Genomic DNA, 19,258 nt, shown 5'->3' on the forward strand with positions numbered 1-19,258 from the left:
AAAGAACTAGACAGTTCATAAGTATTTAAGTAAAAGTATTTGAGTAAAAATATTGCAGAACAATTTTTTTTTTAAATATAATAAAGATCTGCTAAAAGCAACGAAGTATTATCATATTCTATAGTTCTATTTTTTTGCGTATATTGGCAACACTACTGACATGATATCTATCAAAGTTGTTTCCACGGTTGATTCTTCTGTTAAATCGTGGTTGGAACATAAATACGAAGAATACGTGACGTATAAAACATTTTAGTTATTTAAATGAACATTAGACATTAATGAAACTAGTTCATAACTAGTACTTATTAATATATCGTGAAAGTTTTATTATTCACCGTACAATGACACAATTCACTTATGTATATCAATAATTAGTTGTTTACAATAACATAACCTATCAAATTATGGATGTTCCAACTCCTTCAAATGTAAATCATGGATTTTCCCATAATACTGATGGATTTTTAAATATATCTATTGAATCTCCAAATTTGGATCCATTGTCAACAAAACGTAGAAGGTGCATATTAACTTTTCACTTATAGATGTATTTACAGATTTAAACGTTTCTATGTTCATATATTGTATACTATACATCTAATGGCAGCTTAATTCTTTAATTGTACCACATAATTACATGACGTAATATTATTTTATGAAAAATATGAATGAATAATTGTTTTTATTTTAATACAATCAAATGAGAATATTATACAAGTTTGTGTTAATTAACTTTATATTAGTTATTAATAATGTCCAAACTAAAATTGATTTTGTAAATATTATAAATATTAGTACTTAGTAGAGAAGACAATTTATATATTTTTATAAATGTTAATTCTTTCATTAATGCAGTTCATAATAGATTACTATTAACTCTATTGATACATTTTTATGACAAAACATTTAATCTAATACTAATTAGATAATATTTTATATTAAAAAGTAAATTCTAGTGAGTAAATTATAACTTCAATTAAATTTGTTTAATTCTTCATAAAACGTATATAATAACATAACTTAAGTAAACATTTAGAGAATTAGAACAAACATTTGCATGAATTATTTAAAATGAAATATTTATATATATGAAGGCAGTTTTGACATAGTATCCTTATAAATTGACCAGTGCTAGAAAATGCAATTTATATATATATGAGGTGAAGTGAAACGAGAAGAAACATTATTAATAAAACATGTTTGTGGCTATTAGTTTTTAAAATTAAAAGTGAAATAAGTTTGCACGTAAGACTGTAAAATACAAACGAATAAAAGCAATTATCTTTCAAAATCAATCAACCATTTTATTGCAATTGTTGTTAATGCAACTGTAAAATAAGCAATTATCGAATAAAATAAACGAATAAAAGCAATTATCTTTCAAAATCAATCAACCATTTTATTGCAATTGTTGTTAATGCAACTGTAAAATAACATTAATTCTCAATAAATTTGTGTTCACATGGATATCGTGATATTATATGACTTTAACATTGTTTGAACATTTATTATATCCATTTACAAATAAAAGAACTGTTAAATTTATTTTTATTTATTTATGAGTTATGAGATGATTAAGTTATTACAAACTTATAATCTATCCCTTCATTTATAAATAGAAAAACTTTTTTGTACATTTAAAATTTCTATAAGATTTTATTTTGCTTGTTAAGATGGACAAACAAATACATTTGTGTAAGTACATATATAAATGCAAACAACTGTAGGCACAAAGCTTTATTGAAGTCATACTTAATTTAAAATCATATCTTACGTACAATATTAATTGTATAAGCAAATATAATTAGGAAGAAGCATACAATATAAGAATTACTTGTTTGATTACTTTTTATGTACTTTATACAAAGGAAGTTGTCAATAAAGATGACATACAATAAGTAAGATTAAAAATAATCAATATAATATAATACTCAATATATAATATAATATAATATAATACTCAAATATAATGTAATACCGAAAAAATTAATTAAATTAATTAAATACAGATTAATAATTCTTATATATATCTCAACTATATCATTTGTATTATACTTTTAGTTCTTCACGTACAATAAAGCGTAGAAAATTTGATGACGAGCTTGTTGAAACAACATTCAACTTACAACCTCCAGCTACAAGTACAAAGTCTGCCTCCAGATCTAGAACTGTCTCAATTTCTACTACCCCAATAGAGTCTGCTGTTCCACAACAAAATGCACCAAGTCCTATTCAGGTTTCTACCAATGTTTCTCAATCGGATAGATGTAACAGACGAACAAGTAGACCAGGAGCGTCGAATGCTCCAGGACGAAAAAATAAGAAGAATAAAAATCATTCACATTCAGTAAATGCAACAAAAGATCTAGGAAGATGGAAACCAACAGATGACTTAGCATTAATCACTGGTGTGCAACAGACAAATGATTTAAGAATGGTATTTATTTTCTCTTTTTTTTTTTTATTGCAAGCATTTAATACAAAGATCTAATTGCTTGAAATTAACTTTATAATGCTAAAATTAAAGAAATACAATAAATGTTTTACTGTTTTACTAAGTATGTTAAGGTATTGTTAGTATCATTCATTTTTCATATTTTTTAAAAATAATAATATAGTAGTAATACATAGAACTCATTGATGTCCAATAGGTTCACAGAGGTACAAAATTTTCTTGCCGTTTTACATTGCAAGAAATACAACAAAGATGGTACGCTTTGTTATACGACAGTGCTGTTTCAAGAGTAGCAGTACAAGCTATGCGTAATTTACATCCAGAATTAATTGCTAGTGTGCAAGCAAGAACTTTATACAGTAAAGCAGAGGAAGATCTTCTGGGTACAATAAAATCGGTAATTAAATGTTATAATTTAATAAAATATTTTTTAAGCTATATTAATAAATTTAAAATATAAAATACCTTTGGCTTTAGTTTCTTATACATATATTTTTTACATAATAAGAAAACTTTTTATATCTGTTTAGATTACTCAACCAACGGTAGAAGTTTTTCAAGAACTTCTTGAAGCAAATGCTCATACATTTTATTCTGCCCGAACTGCAAAAGCTTTATTAGCTCATTGGCAGTTAATGAAACAATATCATCTTCTTCCTGACCAAACTGTACAAAGTTTACCACGGGGTGAACACGTTCTTAATTTTTCTGATGCAGAAGAAATGATCAATGATACAGAATTAATGGAACAGAAAGATGAGTTAGTAGATGCGGAACTTATTGCAGCAGATAGGAGAAATAAAAGAGAAATAAAAGTGTTAGAAAATGAATTGTGTAGATGGCAGGTTCTAGTTGATAGCGTAACAGGAGTAAATCCACCAGATTTTGATAATCAAACTTTAGCGATACTTAGGGGAAGGCTTGTTAGATATTTAATGAGATCACGAGAGGTAATTTTTAGAAAGGATAAAATGAATTTTTTAAACTATATCGTAGGAAATTTCCACTTAAACTTATCTTGTATTATTTTAATTGATTTCGTATTTAAACTCTTAACTCTTTGATTAGATTACTGTGGGTCGTTCAACAAAAGACCATAATGTGGATGTAGATTTAACATTAGAAGGACCAGCCTGGAAAATATCAAGAAGACAAGGAACTATTCGGCTAAGAAATAATGGAGATTTCTTTCTTTCTTCAGAGGGAAAACGACCAATTTTTGTAGACAGCAGGCCCATTCTTGCAGGAAATAAAATGAAGCTTAATAACAATAGTGTAATTGAGGTACTAAATTAGTTTAGTTTTATTATACTAAGAGAATTTATTATATTATAAAAGAGAACATTTTACTCTTACTAATACACTTTCTACAAGACATATAATACTTTCAATGTTCTTTTTTTTTCTTTTTTTTTAGATTGCAGGTCTGAGATTTATATTTTTGATAAATCAAGAACTGATTTCTGTTATACGTCAAGAGGTAGTCAAACTAAATTTGAAACCATGAGTGTTCTATTTCATTCCATAATTAATATTGTGTACTACTATAAATAATGTATTGTCTCGTATACGTTTATCGTATTATATATATATATATATATATATATACATATATAAGAATTTTGTATAAAGTAAATAATTGTTCCATTAAAAGAAACTAATAAATTTTGCTCAATTTTGTATATTGTAATTTTGTTTCCTCGTTAATATTGGCTTGCATTGTACAAAGCAACTTAATTCATCTATATTTTGTATTTGTTTAAATATTAGAAAATTTACAATAAATGCATTACTGAAAGAAAAAATGAACATATGTATACCTTTGAGGAGCCGTACAAGGAATTGTTTATATTCTAAAGGCAATGCGTAATCTTGAGCAGATAGTGGGGATCAAGGAGCATTGCCTGGGGAGGGGGAGGGGGGATTGAAACGTGTACGTGTAATATTTCTATCTGATACTATCAGCCTAAATAATTCAATTCACATTAATTATATACTTAACAAGTTTTTCAGAATGTGACATAATATTTTTATGTTTTCTTACTCTTTGGGGAGGGACGGTAGAATGTGACATAATATTTTTATGTTTCCTTACTCTTTGTGGAGGGACGGTAGGGGGGATCACCTTCTGGATTCGCCACTGTGGTCGGAAACATAGCGGAAATGTAGAAATGCGAATCCGAGGTCCGGGGCTGTTTAAATACCGGGGAAGAAAGGAAGAAAGGAAGATACGGGATATATGTATGTATAATGTTGAGAAAAATTTCATTACGAGAAATTAAATGGTTTCGACTGATGCATCACGCGGTGCACCTGTCTTTACCGTAAGTGAATACATTCCAGAGATTACAAGTTAACCTCTATTTTTCTAAATGAAACTATACATTGTTTTATTCGATGCACTATTCGATGCATTTTGTCATTCTCCGTAAAAATGTGTCGAGGTACTTGGGTTGAACAATCATTAGTTTAAAAAATATTTCAATCGTAATGTTGTAAAAATTTGCATATGAGAAACAAAGAAACACGCAGAGCAGAATGCTTGTGTAATTTGTGTTTATGTTCCCCTTGTCTTTCATACATTAAATTTATTTCAAGAAACATTTATTCAAATAGAGAGTATCAAGTAAAATAAAAAATCATTTCATTTGATAGTCAAATGACAAAGTAATTCAACGAAAAGTCACTTGATTATTTAAAAAATCTACTGTAATAATTATTTGAAGATAATATCTTGAAATAAAGTAATGTCACTTAATTAATTATATTTTATGCTCTTTTATCTTTTCCATCTTCTATGGCCTCCCCACCTCCCCGCCGTATTTACCATATACCAGTTGCTAGTGATCTTTTAGTCGATACAAAGTTACGAAACAAACAACTAATAATGTTAATGTAATTCGAGATGTATCATGTAGTGATACGAGCGAAATATAAGTTACACATATATTGGAAATAACATTTATTTTTTAAAGGATTAGATATTGTGGAAATTATAATCATGGAAAAAGTGAAGTGACAAATGTTACAATAATTCGATATTTCAGTAATGTTTCACTGGATACTGTTCTTTCTGCTTGCGTCATCATCAACCGCCCCTTCCTTCCCAACCACCTCCATGTCCACCCCAACCACCTCCATGTCCATTTCCACCACCTCCGTGTCCACCGCCACCACCTCCGTGTCCACCGCCACCACCATTCCATCCATGTCCATAATGCTGTCTATCAGAGCTTAAAAACATTAATAAAAATGTTATTAAATTCGGGAATAAAAAGTTCTTTATAAGTAATTCGTTAATAAAGGGACGAACAAACTACTTTGGAAATAATGTTATTCTTAACTAGACTTTCAAAGATTATTTCATATCTGCACCTCAAAGCCAGAGTGTATTAAAGTTCACTTAAAAAAAAAAAAAAAAAAAAAAAAATTTTCGAAGGTAAACAATTTTCTCATTCTAAAAATTAGTTTTTAATATAATAGCGTAAAAACGATATTAGATCCATATCTTGTTGCGAGAAAAACGGTCTATTTATATTTCAAAATACAACAATGCCCAGTACACAGATTCACTTTTAAACAATAAAATGATAAACATTTTATCTGCGTTCAAAAAATTACGTATATATCTCTAATGATTTCAGTTACAAGGCTTTGCAACTGTGATTTGTTTTATACTAAAGATTGAAAAGCGTGATTTAAGTTTACACTTTGGCATTGGAACCCAGATATAGTTAATACGATTTTAAGGTATCTAAACGTTGGATGCTTCGATTTTTTAGACTTGCGATAATCTGCCAAAAAAAATGTTCTTAACACGTTAATCAGTATTAAATTAGACGTAATAATAAAATAATTATTTTTCTTTCGAGATATCCAAAAGAAACATGAAATAATATCGTTTATTAGTTTAATTTATCATAAAATCCATTCCGCAATGAAAACAGAAAGCGTCCAGCAGAAAGTTAGGAAACATGGATTATATTCCGTTACTTTTATCATCGTGTATGATAGAAAGTGCTTATTTTTCAACGATAAATAGTTTTTAAATCAACTCGTCAATTGTTTGATATCGTAAATTATTTTTACTTACTCATAAGCAGTTGCATCAGCATTCAAGTCCTTGACATTATTCAAAGAAGATTCAACCTCCATAGTAGCAGGTTTTAAAGGCTCCTCCAAACAGGATACCAAAACCATCATTGAGACAAGTAAGATCTATATACGAAAGACATCCTTTATTCTTTATTTATATGACGGAACAGTAATACGGTATATTATTAAGAAAAAGAATAATAATTTTTAGATATCGTTCGTTTCATGGAAAATAATAATGTGATTTCTTGAAATATAAACAGAAAGAACGTCAAAGATTTTTTAAAATAAAATTTCAGTAAACACACTGAATTCAGTACTCACCAAATGCACTGGTCGCAACATTTTGAGAACTGAGATCAGATCGGTCAGGATCGGCTTTATATATGTCTTTGCTAGCACAAACAGTTGCGAAGAAGGATTGAGATGACACACAAGATTGCGAAGAATAAGGTAAACATTGTATAAGTACGATTGAAAAATGTCGAATCACCTTTTTTAACAGTTTACACCAAAATTTTCTGGACAGCATTTTAATTTTCTTATTATATAAAATAACTTTGTGCAATAAAAAGTTACTGAAAGCATTAGAAGGAGATTTGCAGTCTAAAGAAGCTGCGATTATTTGATATTCTTCTAGTTAATTAGTAATCTTCGTCTTTGTATCTTTGTGTAGTAAATTATTTGTCCACTATTTGATATCTTCTATATCTTCTATACCTATTCCTTAAAATAATAGCACCGGTGTGTAAAGTCATCTTTATTTTACTATGTCTTTAGATAAATAAAGAGACAAACGATAAACTTTGTTTATCTGTTATAACAAATTTTTATATATTATATATTATTTTAATATTATTTTGCAGGGAAGTAGTATCTTTCGAATATGTTCTGTGTGATACAAATAGATTATGCCCTAAGGTAGTAACATTTTAAGGGCAGTAATAAGTACACCGTGGTGTTAAGTTTTGTAGTACGAGTGAAATCGGAGATATTCTTTGGTTCTAAGTGAGAGAGAACTTCGGTGTACATGGTGTACATTGTTAATGAATCGTATTGTTATTTTAATAACGAGAAGTACGCGTAATATGAATAAATTAGATCGATCGTGATATGTTCTGAGAAATTTTTCTGGTAAACAGTAGGAAACTAATATAAGGAAAAATAAATTACATATTATACGCAGTTTGTCTTTAAATACTTTGTTTACAAAGTCACAAGGAAATATTGATAAGTAAGCATGCAGCTAAGAATGCGTTTTTTAATTACAGGATATGAAACGTTGTCTTATTACGATATAGTTATTGAAGGTGTGACCTGTTGTTTACATCGAGTCATTCTAATCATACGAATACAGTAGAATAAACAGGATTGTAATTACATTCGTATTTTACGATAAAATGTTCTTCGTCCGAACATATTCTATGTATGTTTAATTGCTAAAACGATGTTTTGGGAATAAGGGCAGGACTTTTCGATATCATACCTTAAATCGACAAATTGCATCGTTCACTTTGAGAATAAATCACGGCAGATACAAATTCGGCATTTGACGATTCTAATATCTAGTATGAATCTAATATCGATTATTGAAAATATTCGAAGAGACAGAGACGAGATAGGAATACAAACAATTTTTCCCTTCGATACTTACGTCAAAAGCAAATGAAAGAAAGAATATAGTTAAGTATTAAAATATTAATGAATCTCATCATTTTATTAGTATTAATAGCAACATTTTATTATCTTATATTAATGTACTAAGTATTTTCTAAGGCTAATATAATTAAGGATATAAAAAAATATGTCTTCAATTTTATGTGGTGCATCGACTCGTTTAACAAACGAATATAAAATAAAAGATGCTAAATATATTATCCAAATCAACATTTTCCCTGTTAATTATATTATTCGTATAACATTGTTATTGCTAGACAAATACTACATTCAAACATTTATGTTCTGCGGTTACGGAGTAGAAACCCATTCAGGCCAATTTCTAATCTGTTTCTGAAGTTGTGATCCAGGACTCTTAGTGGCTGTAACTTGTTTAGCGCCGATTACACGAACATCTGCTCTAAGTATTCCTTCTGATTTGCCACAATGAATTAATTTATGCGCAGCATTCAGCATTTTACCACTTGCGGCCTTTTCTGAGTAAAAAAGGATATTGCATTTAACATAAAATAATTATAATATAAAAATACAAATGTATAATACATATAATCACAAAAGAAAGAAAGTGTGAATACCTTGAAAATTTCCGATGAAACCAATTGCGACAGACTTTTTATTATATCCAATGGTATGAGCTCCTTCACGATTCCAGCCGCGGCCCTCATATATATTCCCATCTCCACCGATTAGAAACCTATCGTGTAAAAATATTAAATAACAAACGGTAGAATAAAACGCTTATTGTTTCATACAATTGTCAGTTGCACTCTATAAATATAAAAATAATAAATAAAGAATACAAATTTCTTTAGAATCGTTGTAAAATATTGAAAACCGAAATCTAGTTAATGAGAGATTAAAGTGAGCGGATTAAAATTCTTTTTTGAATTATTTAAAGTTCATTGTCATTTATTTTTTCTACATTTAAACTACAGATCTTATATGATCATGTTATGTGGTGTAAGTAATGTATTTAAAATGATACTTAAGAGTATCCTATATCATCCCATCCATTACTATCCATGTGATAAGATCGAATGTTCTCGGCTTGAGCAATACATGTACTTCTAGTATCACATTCTGCGGTAACTGTATGATGAATAATGACATATGGTATGGGAATAATTAAATAATTTATGCTTTTTGCGTCTACATCAGCCCACTCGCTCCGTCCGATAATCTGAGGGCAATTTTCGTTTCCGTCTGAGAAAGCAAGATTTATATTTCTTTATTCTTAAGAAACATACGTTTTGTATTTTTAATGTATAAAAACATCGTGTACATACATATCTATGTGTACGATTGTTGAATAACGTCGAAAATACAAAATAATTTTGTAAAATGTTTACTTCTTTTCAAGTATATTTTCTCGAAAACAGTTATTAGCATAGTTTTTAGTAAAATTACATTATCTTCGATAACATTTAAATACTGACTTACCACCGATACGAAAGAGAAGAAAGATTATGAACATCAACTTTTGCATCTTGTAAATATTGATCACTTGTAAAGCTGGACCCGTATGTTCTTTATTCGTCTAAATAAACTAAAAATAAAAAAATACAATAAACTACTATTATATTTCAACAAATGTATCAATTATAAAGGGCGGAGCAATTAATAAACGAAGAGAAATATGTGGTTAAATGTGCTTGCAGTTGGAAGCTATCTCACCCGACTAAAGTTCATATAATCTAAAGCGTTAATGTTTCTTTTCTGCATTTTATCTTCTTTTTTTTTTGCTGAATGTGCGCACAAGCGGAGATATTCCAGATATAGCTCATATATTTAATTTTGGATTCGTATTATTTTGTAAACTTTAGAAAAGATCAAGTCATGCTTCGGAGTTACAACGTATGTGCATAAGTACATATTCAGTTAATAACATTCACTAAAGTAACGAGGTAAACACTTTGGACATTTTCTTTAATCATCCATAACTCAAGAAGTAAGCTACATACATGTACAGGGTGTTCGATTTGAAGGTTCACACGTAATTATCTCCCAAACTATTCGTTATTCAAAAATGTATTTAAATGGAATGCAGACCGTTTAGCGGTAAATTCATCGGTCTACAATATTTATCGCTGTTATAATAAATAGTTAATTCATTTAGTCAATAATATAAAATATGTTATTCCTAGTGTCTTCCAAGATGAATTCGTCCTGTGTTATGCTTTTCTGCCGCGTGTTTCCAGCTACAGTAAGGAAATTACTGTAGGAGGATATTTCCATAATGTCGCCGTTTCTACTCATCACATATATGTCCAGTCCTCATCTATGAGTTTTGATTATTTTAAGTCGATATGTTTACCCTTCTTCGTCCTTTAATTATTTCCTGTCTTTCTTTCTTAAAAATGCGTTCAAATTTCCCTCTAGTAGAACTACTCGTCGACCATCTTCCTTATCTATTTAATCGACCAATCAACGCGCGCATTCCGCTTATTCTAGAAATTTATGAAATTGTAATAACAGAAAAAAATTAAAAAGGATGCAAGGAAAAAACTGACTTTTAAAACTAAATATAATAACAAATCACACTGCAATTTAATTAACTTTATTATAGTGCATGAATACAACCGATCTTTGCATAGTTTTCGTCCACAGTAGCGTCCTCCTAATTCAGTTAGCACGCGATAAAACTTTGAAATAATTAAAAATTCATCCGCGAAAATAAACTCAAAACTGTTATATGTAATTCACCTTCAGGAAACCTATAATTTAAAAATTCCTGTTGAACTTCAGGAAAGCTAGAATTCAAAAGTTCCTGTTGAACGTCTACAAATATCCCACCTTAATATCCCACCTTTGTGTTTTTTCCATCTTCAAATAGGTGTACATTTAGCAGATACATACAACGGGTGTGCTTTTTATGATCATATTACGTGTACTATACGAAACATATTAAAATTCCATTAGCGCTGTAATGACACCCAACTATCAGATTATATTGGTAAAATTTTTAACGATTCTGAAAATATACAGAGGTTGCAAGATATTTAACACAAATATATATTTTGTAGAAACCTAACTCCAAGCACAAAAATATTTAAACTGGCAATCATCCACAATATTAATACGTTTCACTACATATACGCTTAAGACGGTATTACTATTCATATTGTATATTAAGCTTTTACTAAATATAGGTCTGCAATAAACATGTTGCACATATATAATATATAATAATTTCAATAAAATTTTACCGATATAATCACGTAATCGCGTCTCATTAGTGTTATGAAAGTTTTAAAACGTTTTATATGATAAGCATAATATAAAAATAAAACTCTTCTGTGCGCAAGTATAGGTACGAAAACTTTTGCAACCCACTGTACACACACACGCGCGCGCGCACGCGTCATACAAATGAAGCTACCATTTTTTACACTTCTAAATAACTAGATTTTTAACTAGTAGCAATAGAAGGAAATTCATATCTGTATCACCTACGCATATAAATAATATATCTCAAGTATATTATGAAACAAATAGTTCCAACTTTTATTGTTATTGTGGACTAACGTATCCCCTAACCTAATGGAAAACACGAGAAGAAAACTGATGTTAGGGAATTTATTGGTAATGATTGGTATTGCATATTTTTGAATAATGATGGAGACAGTGCATCCATCTAGAAGCTAGGATTACCGATGTCCGCCGCGGCGGCGACAGAGTCAACATCCGGCGACGCAGAGATGCGCACGTTTCGGCGCTCGCCGAGGGAAAAGGGACGCCGCGATCGTGACTTCGAGACATGAGAGCGACGATGAAGCCCGCCAGCATACACAGCAGCACCTGAGGAGCACGCTCGCTTCCAGTAGTACATCCAACAAGGAATTCGGCCGGTTCACTTGGGATTTACGTAGGTTCGATCTTTGGTCCTAAAGTTTATTCTGAAACGATCGAAAGGCTAACTTTTCTACCAACGAGGTAACACACCTCTTCCTCTGAATCATGAATGGTTCTATGATTCTCTTTTTAAATAGAAATTATTGATAATTATTGTACGTTCTTTCGTTGTCTGATTATCAAATCCCTTTATTCAATGTTGATAATATGTTTTAAGTATCTTACCGATTAAATTAGTTATCTAGTACAAATTAATAAATATGTTTTCACTTATTCTATAAAGATTTATGTATTTGTATAGATTCAGTTTTGTGACAATTATTTTTCACTTTTGTTTAAGATATATGACTCCATATTTTACAAGCATTTATAAAATTACAGAATTTAATTAATCTCTTTCAAACATATCATTTTTCTTTTTTTCATATAATTTAAATTAACAAAACTGTCATGCAAAATTATTTTTACTGAGGTTGTACAACTATTCATGTAATGTTTGTTTATGTATAGTAGAATACAGAAATATGTGAACATTTGCTTTGTATCTTGTGGATTTGTTTTATTTTGATTTTAAGTACTAAAGTGTTATTCGCATAAGGCAATATTATAATCTAATTTTTATTCTATCAATGAAAAGTCTAATAAAATATGTAACGTCACAATATATTAATTGGGATATTTAATTTAAAGGTATCTTTTAAGAAATGTTTGTAATTATAAATATATTTATAAATACAATTTTATACATGAATTTATATTTATCATTCTAATGCTTTTAGTTAATTTCATCTAATCACTTGAATTTTTCTTAATTACTGTATATTATTATGTTAAAGAAATAAATTCTACTGAAATTATTTTTTTGTATTTTATCAAATTTTAGGTGAGAAGAGAATCATTCGTTTAATAATTTTTGGTGAGAATATACTATCATTGGTACTAAGAGTATTTCTCTTTTGTGTGTCTTATCCAAAGAGGTTCTCGACGTCCGTAGTCAAGGGCACGAGGTTTGTTCTATTGTATCTTTGATAATTTGCAGACCTACATATTTGTTTCTTATTTATTACCTATGTAACAATAATGAAATATATATTATTAAACTTGATTTCTTATATGCTATCTTATTACATGTATTTCTGAAGTAAATATATTTTACAGCTTAAGTAAATCATTTTAGAGCCATGTCATCAGGCGCAGGTTCCAGTGGAACTGGCCGGGGGCGTGGTTCATCACTGGCAGACAATAAGCCAGAGAGCAAGGAAGCGAAGCCTAATCCAAAGATGTCGAAAGCTTTAGGAACATCCGCCAAAAGGTAGCACATCCATCATCCAAAATTAAAAAGACTCTGCCATGGAGACTTAACAAGAGCTTAAACTAATCTTCTTGTCGCAGGATACAAAAAGAATTGGCAGAAATCACATTAGATCCACCACCAAATTGCAGGTTTGATTTTTTCCCCTAATTATTTTTATCATTTATGTTATTTGCGATATTAACACATTCGCAGTAAAGCTTATTTTGGCTTACTTTCTATTTGTGCCAATAATACAGTCAAACCTGGATAATTCAGAAATATCTATAAAACTACAATTTTGTTCATTCCCTTCCCTTCCATTGCGAAAATTTCTAGAAGTTGAAGTAAAACTTACTTTGTAAGCTACGCTATGTGTCACAGAATGAGAGAAACAAAAAATTCGTTATTTCTTTCTTCTGGCTGTTAGGATTGTCTCGAATGATATAAGACAAGGTTCGACTGTAGTATTTACTTACGTAAAAGTAAACAATAGTTTGACTTTCAAATTTCTTTCTTTTAGTAATTAGAAAAGCTTTATTACAATCAATGGTCTAATTGTTAATTTTTGCCAAAATCGGAATTTTTGTTCTCGTTTTTTATACTACTAAATAATCTATGTAACTTTGGTATTTATCTTATAGTGCAGGACCTAAAGGAGACAATTTATATGAATGGGTATCAACAATACTTGGACCTCCTGGTTCAGTTTATGAGGGAGGAGTATTTTTCTTAGACATACATTTCTCCCCAGAGTATCCATTTAAACCTCCAAAGGTATGTTAATCGCATAATTAATTATTATTAATTTTGTGATAAATTTTATAGCGAAATTTATGTCAGTAAAAGTTATAGAGTTGATGTGCAATAATGCGATATTAAAATAAAGAAAAATTGTTTATATACAAGATGATATGAAATTTGCAATAAGTTATTTTATTTTTAACGCTTTAGCGTTCTAATCAAAGTTTACGTTATTAAATTATTATTCAAACTTTTTTCACTATATAATGTTTTAATCATATACATTTATTGTAAAATTAATAGTAAATAATACTCGATAAAATTTTAGTGTCAGTTTATTAAACATGTAATTTTAGATTGTAATTTATTAAAAACAAAATGTAACGAAACTGAATATAGAAATAGCTTTGAAATAAAGAAGATGAAGTTATATGTTGATTTTAACTTTTCAGTATTGGGTACTTAATTTATAAAGATAATATGAGAATACAGCATATTTTCTTTGAAAAAGAGACTTTTATGCAGTCATTATACAATGTTTATTATCTCTGTAATTTCTTATTAACGGGCTACGTATCTTTCAGAACGTATTGTATTATATAGTACAAATAAAAAACAGTCCATTGTGGATCGTCTATTAAAAGTAGTGGAAAGAGTGACAGAAAATCATTAAGATATAATTAATCGTTAATATAATGTTTTTAGGTTACATTCCGAACACGCATCTATCATTGTAATATCAACAGTCAGGGTGTAATTTGTTTGGACATTTTAAAGGATAATTGGTCTCCCGCGCTAACCATTTCAAAAGTACTATTATCTATCTGTTCTCTCTTAACAGACTGTAATCCAGGTAAAATAAACTTCATAAGTATTATAGTTAAATTATTTTAGGTATTAATATAATATATTTTCTTTAAATAAAGCTAACGAAATTAATATATGTATTTATGTATCTTCAAATTTGTTGTTGTGCAATTTTATATTATCCTAAAATCATCTTAAATAAATGAAAATATTATATAAAATAGAAATATGAATAAATTTACTATTATGCTATTATTTATGATATTGTTTATGTTTCAGCGGATCCTTTAGTAGGAAGTATAGCAACGCAGTATCTACAAAATAGAGAAGAGCATGATCGCATAGCACGACTTTGGACTAAGCGTTATGCCACATGAACGACTCTTCGAATAAAGCTGATCTCCTTGTTCTTTCAAAGCGAACTTAAGGGAGCCCGTTCGACTACGCTAAAATTTTGATTATTCGGATTGATCAGTCATTTTTAACAAATTAATGAAAATAATCAAATTTTCTCGATTAATCGAACATTATTTGTAAGTTTAAAGTAATGTAGTGGTACTTTTATTTAGAGTATATTTTAATTAAAATTATTTGTCCGTGTAAACAGTGATTATTTTACAGACATTGTTTTGCTAATCAACATTAGATATAGTCGCATTAAAGGGAAGTTACCTCACATTAAAAAATGCTTCACAGCTGGTAAAAATGTTCGGTTATTCGAAAAAATATACCGAAATGTACTTGATAATCATGATTTCTGTTTATATTTAAATTATACTTTTTAATAAATCCCATTAATGATTATAAGTGATCATTCGAATAATCATGGTTCAGGTTCTCTGCACCTTCGAAAACTTATCGTATGTATATGTATATCTATCGAAGGATTGCTTTAAATGAAAGACTCTTTAAGATCGTCCATACGATCATTGTGATGTGCTTTTATATCGAGTATGTAAATGTGCCTAAGATGAATGAATGTGCGTGCATGTGCTACCTTACTACTCTCGTTTTCACCCTACAGCTCTTAAAACGTGTTTATATCTTCCAAAATGTATTCTTGTGAATACAATTGATTAATGATGCCATAAAAATGTATATCTAGCCTTAATATTTAGTCTCGAATCATTTTTTCCATTACATGTACTGATCTTCATGCAAATACCCATTTTTTTTATTTATAATAAATTGTTTCTATGAAAAATATTTGCATCAATTCGATTCGAAACTTTTATAATAGCATCACAAATTCTTTTAACCAATAAACTTTTACAAAATATATTCAGTACTGATATTAGTAATTGGTACCAATGTAATATATTAAATTCAACAGAAAGTATTCTTTTTTATTGTAAAGCATAGATTTATGATAAATTTTTCTTTTAAATTATACAAGATTTTTTAAATATAAAAGTTATTGTACAATGTCTTCCAGAATTAGAAGCGATTTACTTTTCAAGGTAAAGTAATAGATTGGTATTATGAATTTCTGTAATATGTAAGTACACATTTTCATAATTACAATAAAGAGAACTTTTAGTTTCTTAAACTTTCTTAAAAGTATGGCACAGGGGTGAAAAAGTGAAAGTGAGGGCTTCTCTATCTTTTTCTCGTTTTCTCTGTTCCTTTCGTTTATTTGCTCGTTTTAAAAATTTGCGATGAGATAGTATTTAAAGTGGTATGTCCATTGAGAGTATCAAATAATATTGATAGGTTAGGCAATATTATGAACAATACAAATAATCTGACCTGTAAGTAATTAGGCTGATAGTTATCATAAGGGTCCCTTTAAAATGTTGCACTCTTTATATAATTTCTATATAAAGTATGATTAACTGTATTACGTAAAATTATTTGATCGAAATTAATTTTCATTTAAACACATTTCATTCCATCGAATTAGCAAAGATTAGAGTATTATGTAGAGATTTTTTACGTAGTTTTTATTCTATTTGATTATACCTATTGGGTAACTGACTATGAATATGAATATGAAACAAATAATAACTATGAAATCTAAATTAACTTTGATAAATCAGTTAAAAATTGTGTAGCAATCAATATGCTTTTCAAGATTGTTTTAATCGGGCCCATAAAACTTAAATCGCTGTAACTGTAAATAAACATAATTTTCTCTATGTTAACGATAGAGAGTCACAGTCCATGGTTTCCATAAAATTTGTATTGATTACATTTGCAAATAATTCAAAAAGTAATACTGTTGTACAATTTTTTTATATGAGATTGAATATGAACGAAATATTCAAGTTATAGAACTCAAATACGTTTTATACCGATTAATTATTAATTTTACTAAAAGATCAATTAACGTATATAAAAATCGTTCAGCTATTGACATCATCGTAGCCTCTGCCACAAATGAAATTAATAATAACAAAAGACAAAAATTTTAAAGTTTCTAGAACTGAGCATTCACTGTCTTAATTAGTTATTTCATTCATTAATTATTGTACAGTTTACGTCGCGCAAAGGGATTTTGTTTTTCATTTCATTGAAATTACTGTCGAGATTCTTGTAAATATATTCTGTGCGGTTCTTGATAAAATGATCTTTTGGACCCCTGAAATTGTATATAGATCGTACGTAGAAATTTGCTCTTTTGTAATTAAATGTTAAAAAAAGTAAAAACATTTTTAATGAAGCGTGTTTCATTATACGAATTATGTAAAGGAGATTGTTTAAACGATTCTTTGAGTCATTTGAAGACTTGCATAAGAAGAAGGTTTCAATAATTTCCGAAATGTGCTAAATGTAAACAGCTTTTTATAACTCGTATAAAGTAAGAGTGCGATAGAAGAATTTAGAGAATATATAAGTAGTCAATAATAACTAATGTTTCTAAGGTAATATTATGGCACAAAAGATCGTTTAAACGGATTCCTGTTCTATTTTTTCTTGTGAATTACTTTTACTTTCTTTTCAACATATAGTTGTAAGACGCTACAAGAGAGCATCCTATATGATTAATAAATGTTAGTCTGCTAATCTTAGAGTGAATATAGAACAAAATAAAAGAAGAAAATCTGGTCGTATAGAATGTTTACTGATCTTTCTATATTTTTATTTTAATTTTCTTTTAAGTGAAACACATAAATAATTGAAGCATGCTTATAAGAAATATAATTGCACTCTGATAATTATCATTTTCAATTAATGGGAATAATGGTCAATTGAGGATACAAATGCAATCTTTACTTAATATATTTTATTTGTATAGATAAAAGCTATACGAACAAGATGTGCTAAAGTGGTCAGCTCTTAAAGAACGTTAATAATATATTAATTATTAATTGATGAATTAAATTACAAGTAGAAAAATATTGTAAGCGACTAAATGCTACAAAAAACAACTATTTACTTCTCATTTAATACTGACTTCGTTTTTTGTCTTTATTACATTATTATCAGTCTTTTATTTTTGTCAGCCAATCATCTAAGGTAACATTCGAATGCTAATTTTCGTTTTCATTACATAGAGTATGAATTACAATTTTTCAAAGAAATTATACATAAATTGATATAGATCAAATATTACCATTAAATGAGAACGTTCCTTATGGAGTAAAAACATCTTAATTTTGTAACATCTAACATATCATTATCGTGTAAAATCTAATAGAGTCTAAAATTAAATGAATATACATGTATCGAAATTAATGTAACAGAAACATTTTAATATCTACACATTTATACAACTTAATATTGTAGATTAAATTATAGAAAAAATTTATACAACTTAATCTTATATAAATTTAAAAGGTAGAAATTTAAAAAATAGAAACTGTAAAAATGAAATATCTTTAAAATAAACAAATTATCGTATAGTAAAAATATTGCAAATGAAATTTGGAATACAAATTTAACTTGAAGATAATCTAAAACAAGAACTATTATTAAATAAATTTCTATAATTAAAACACAAAGGTAAATAATGGGAAAGATTTGCCTCATATTGAATTATTTAGCTTAAAAAAGCAAATCTTTTAGGTGCTTACTTTTAATTAAAATGATTGATAATATGTCATTTAAATTAATTACTTCGATCAATTCTAATATATTAATTAATGATTTAGACACGTTGCAAGAAATTAGGCACATTTTAATGCTTCGGTATTATCTATCGAGAAATATTTTTCTCCGCTTGTGATTTTTCATTATTTAAAATGAAACTCATTGAAACCTCGCTTATTTGTTTGAACATACTTTTTCTAGTCACGATTACTTTAGTAAACAATTATAATTGATGTAAACAAAGGCGAAATTTTACAAATTTTAAATTTTCTTTTAACAAATTACAAGATTAATTGAATGAT

The 19,258-nt window shown here is 28.4% G+C and overlaps 4 protein-coding genes across 12 annotated transcripts; 2 read left to right on the forward strand and 2 right to left on the reverse strand.

The window, feature by feature from the left end:
* Positions 1–105: 105 nt before the first annotated feature.
* LOC117212029 (microspherule protein 1) lies at positions 106–4,045 on the forward strand. Its single transcript, XM_033456467.1, has 6 exons — positions 106–523; positions 2,065–2,440; positions 2,655–2,855; positions 2,989–3,408; positions 3,527–3,742; positions 3,876–4,045. The coding sequence occupies exons 1-6, from the start codon at positions 408–410 to the stop codon at positions 3,963–3,965; spliced, it is 1,419 nt and encodes a 472-aa protein (XP_033312358.1). The 5' UTR covers positions 106–407; the 3' UTR covers positions 3,966–4,045.
* A 574-nt stretch (positions 4,046–4,619) lies between these two features.
* LOC117212031 (ubiquitin-conjugating enzyme E2-24 kDa) lies at positions 4,620–17,986 on the forward strand. 9 transcript variants are annotated; one of them, XM_033456474.1, is made up of 8 exons: positions 4,620–4,782; positions 11,856–12,099; positions 12,966–13,089; positions 13,241–13,394; positions 13,475–13,525; positions 14,018–14,150; positions 14,823–14,970; positions 15,204–17,986. In XM_033456474.1, the coding sequence occupies exons 4-8, from the start codon at positions 13,264–13,266 to the stop codon at positions 15,299–15,301; spliced, it is 561 nt and encodes a 186-aa protein (XP_033312365.1). In that variant the 5' UTR covers positions 4,620–4,782; positions 11,856–12,099; positions 12,966–13,089; positions 13,241–13,263; the 3' UTR covers positions 15,302–17,986. The 9 variants fall into 9 exon arrangements, with proteins under 9 accessions (XP_033312365.1, XP_033312369.1, XP_033312367.1 ...); XM_033456478.1 differs by having other exon boundaries at positions 13,058–13,089; XM_033456476.1 differs by having other exon boundaries at positions 11,856–12,095.
* LOC117212032 (abscisic acid and environmental stress-inducible protein-like) lies at positions 5,404–6,898 on the reverse strand. Its single transcript, XM_033456480.1, has 3 exons — positions 6,878–6,898; positions 6,552–6,676; positions 5,404–5,691 (listed from the first exon to the last, which is right to left on the reverse strand). The coding sequence occupies exons 1-3, from the start codon at positions 6,896–6,898 to the stop codon at positions 5,547–5,549; spliced, it is 291 nt and encodes a 96-aa protein (XP_033312371.1). The 3' UTR covers positions 5,404–5,546.
* On the reverse strand, positions 8,403–10,177 carry LOC117212030 (peptidoglycan-recognition protein 2-like). The gene is made up of 5 exons (XM_033456468.1): positions 9,905–10,177; positions 9,671–9,776; positions 9,220–9,433; positions 8,806–8,924; positions 8,403–8,706 (listed from the first exon to the last, which is right to left on the reverse strand). The coding sequence occupies exons 2-5, from the start codon at positions 9,714–9,716 to the stop codon at positions 8,522–8,524; spliced, it is 564 nt and encodes a 187-aa protein (XP_033312359.1). The 5' UTR covers positions 9,717–9,776; positions 9,905–10,177; the 3' UTR covers positions 8,403–8,521.
* Positions 17,987–19,258: the final 1,272 nt, after the last annotated feature.

This window comes from Bombus bifarius, unplaced genomic scaffold (genome assembly GCF_011952205.1).
Source record: "Bombus bifarius isolate JDL3187 unplaced genomic scaffold, Bbif_JDL3187 scf7180000008265, whole genome shotgun sequence".
NCBI lineage: Eukaryota > Metazoa > Arthropoda > Insecta > Hymenoptera > Apidae > Bombus > Bombus bifarius.

Bases quoted from the DNA above. Each gene is read 5' to 3' on its own strand.
- LOC117212029 (XM_033456467.1), top strand. From the start codon at position 408: ATGGATGTTCCAACTCCTTCAAATGTAAATCATGGATTTTCCCATAAT. The intron at 2,856-2,988 runs GTAATTAAATGT...ATATCTGTTTAG, and splicing joins TTCTGGGTACAATAAAATCG to ATTACTCAACCAACGGTAGA. The intron at 3,743-3,875 runs GTACTAAATTAG...CTTTTTTTTTAG, and splicing joins ATAACAATAGTGTAATTGAG to ATTGCAGGTCTGAGATTTAT.
- LOC117212032 (XM_033456480.1), bottom strand. From the start codon at position 6,898: ATGTTGCGACCAGTGCATTTG. The intron at 6,677-6,877 runs GTGAGTACTGAA...TTTCGTATATAG, and splicing joins TGTTGCGACCAGTGCATTTG to ATCTTACTTGTCTCAATGAT. The intron at 5,692-6,551 runs GTAAGTAAAAAT...AATGTTTTTAAG, and splicing joins GCTGATGCAACTGCTTATGA to CTCTGATAGACAGCATTATG.
- LOC117212030 (XM_033456468.1), bottom strand. From the start codon at position 9,716: ATGCAAAAGTTGATGTTCATAATCTTTCTTCTCTTTCGTATCGGTG. The intron at 9,434-9,670 runs GTAAGTCAGTAT...TTGCTTTCTCAG, and splicing joins TCTTCTCTTTCGTATCGGTG to ACGGAAACGAAAATTGCCCT. The intron at 8,925-9,219 runs TTAAGTATCATT...TTTACACGATAG, and splicing joins TGGGATGATATAGGATACTC to GTTTCTAATCGGTGGAGATG.
- LOC117212031 (XM_033456474.1), top strand. From the start codon at position 13,264: ATGTCATCAGGCGCAGGTTCCAGTGGAACTGGCCGGGGGCGTGGTTCA. The intron at 13,526-14,017 runs GTTTGATTTTTT...TTTATCTTATAG, and splicing joins GATCCACCACCAAATTGCAG to TGCAGGACCTAAAGGAGACA. The intron at 14,971-15,203 runs GTAAAATAAACT...TTTATGTTTCAG, and splicing joins CTTAACAGACTGTAATCCAG to CGGATCCTTTAGTAGGAAGT.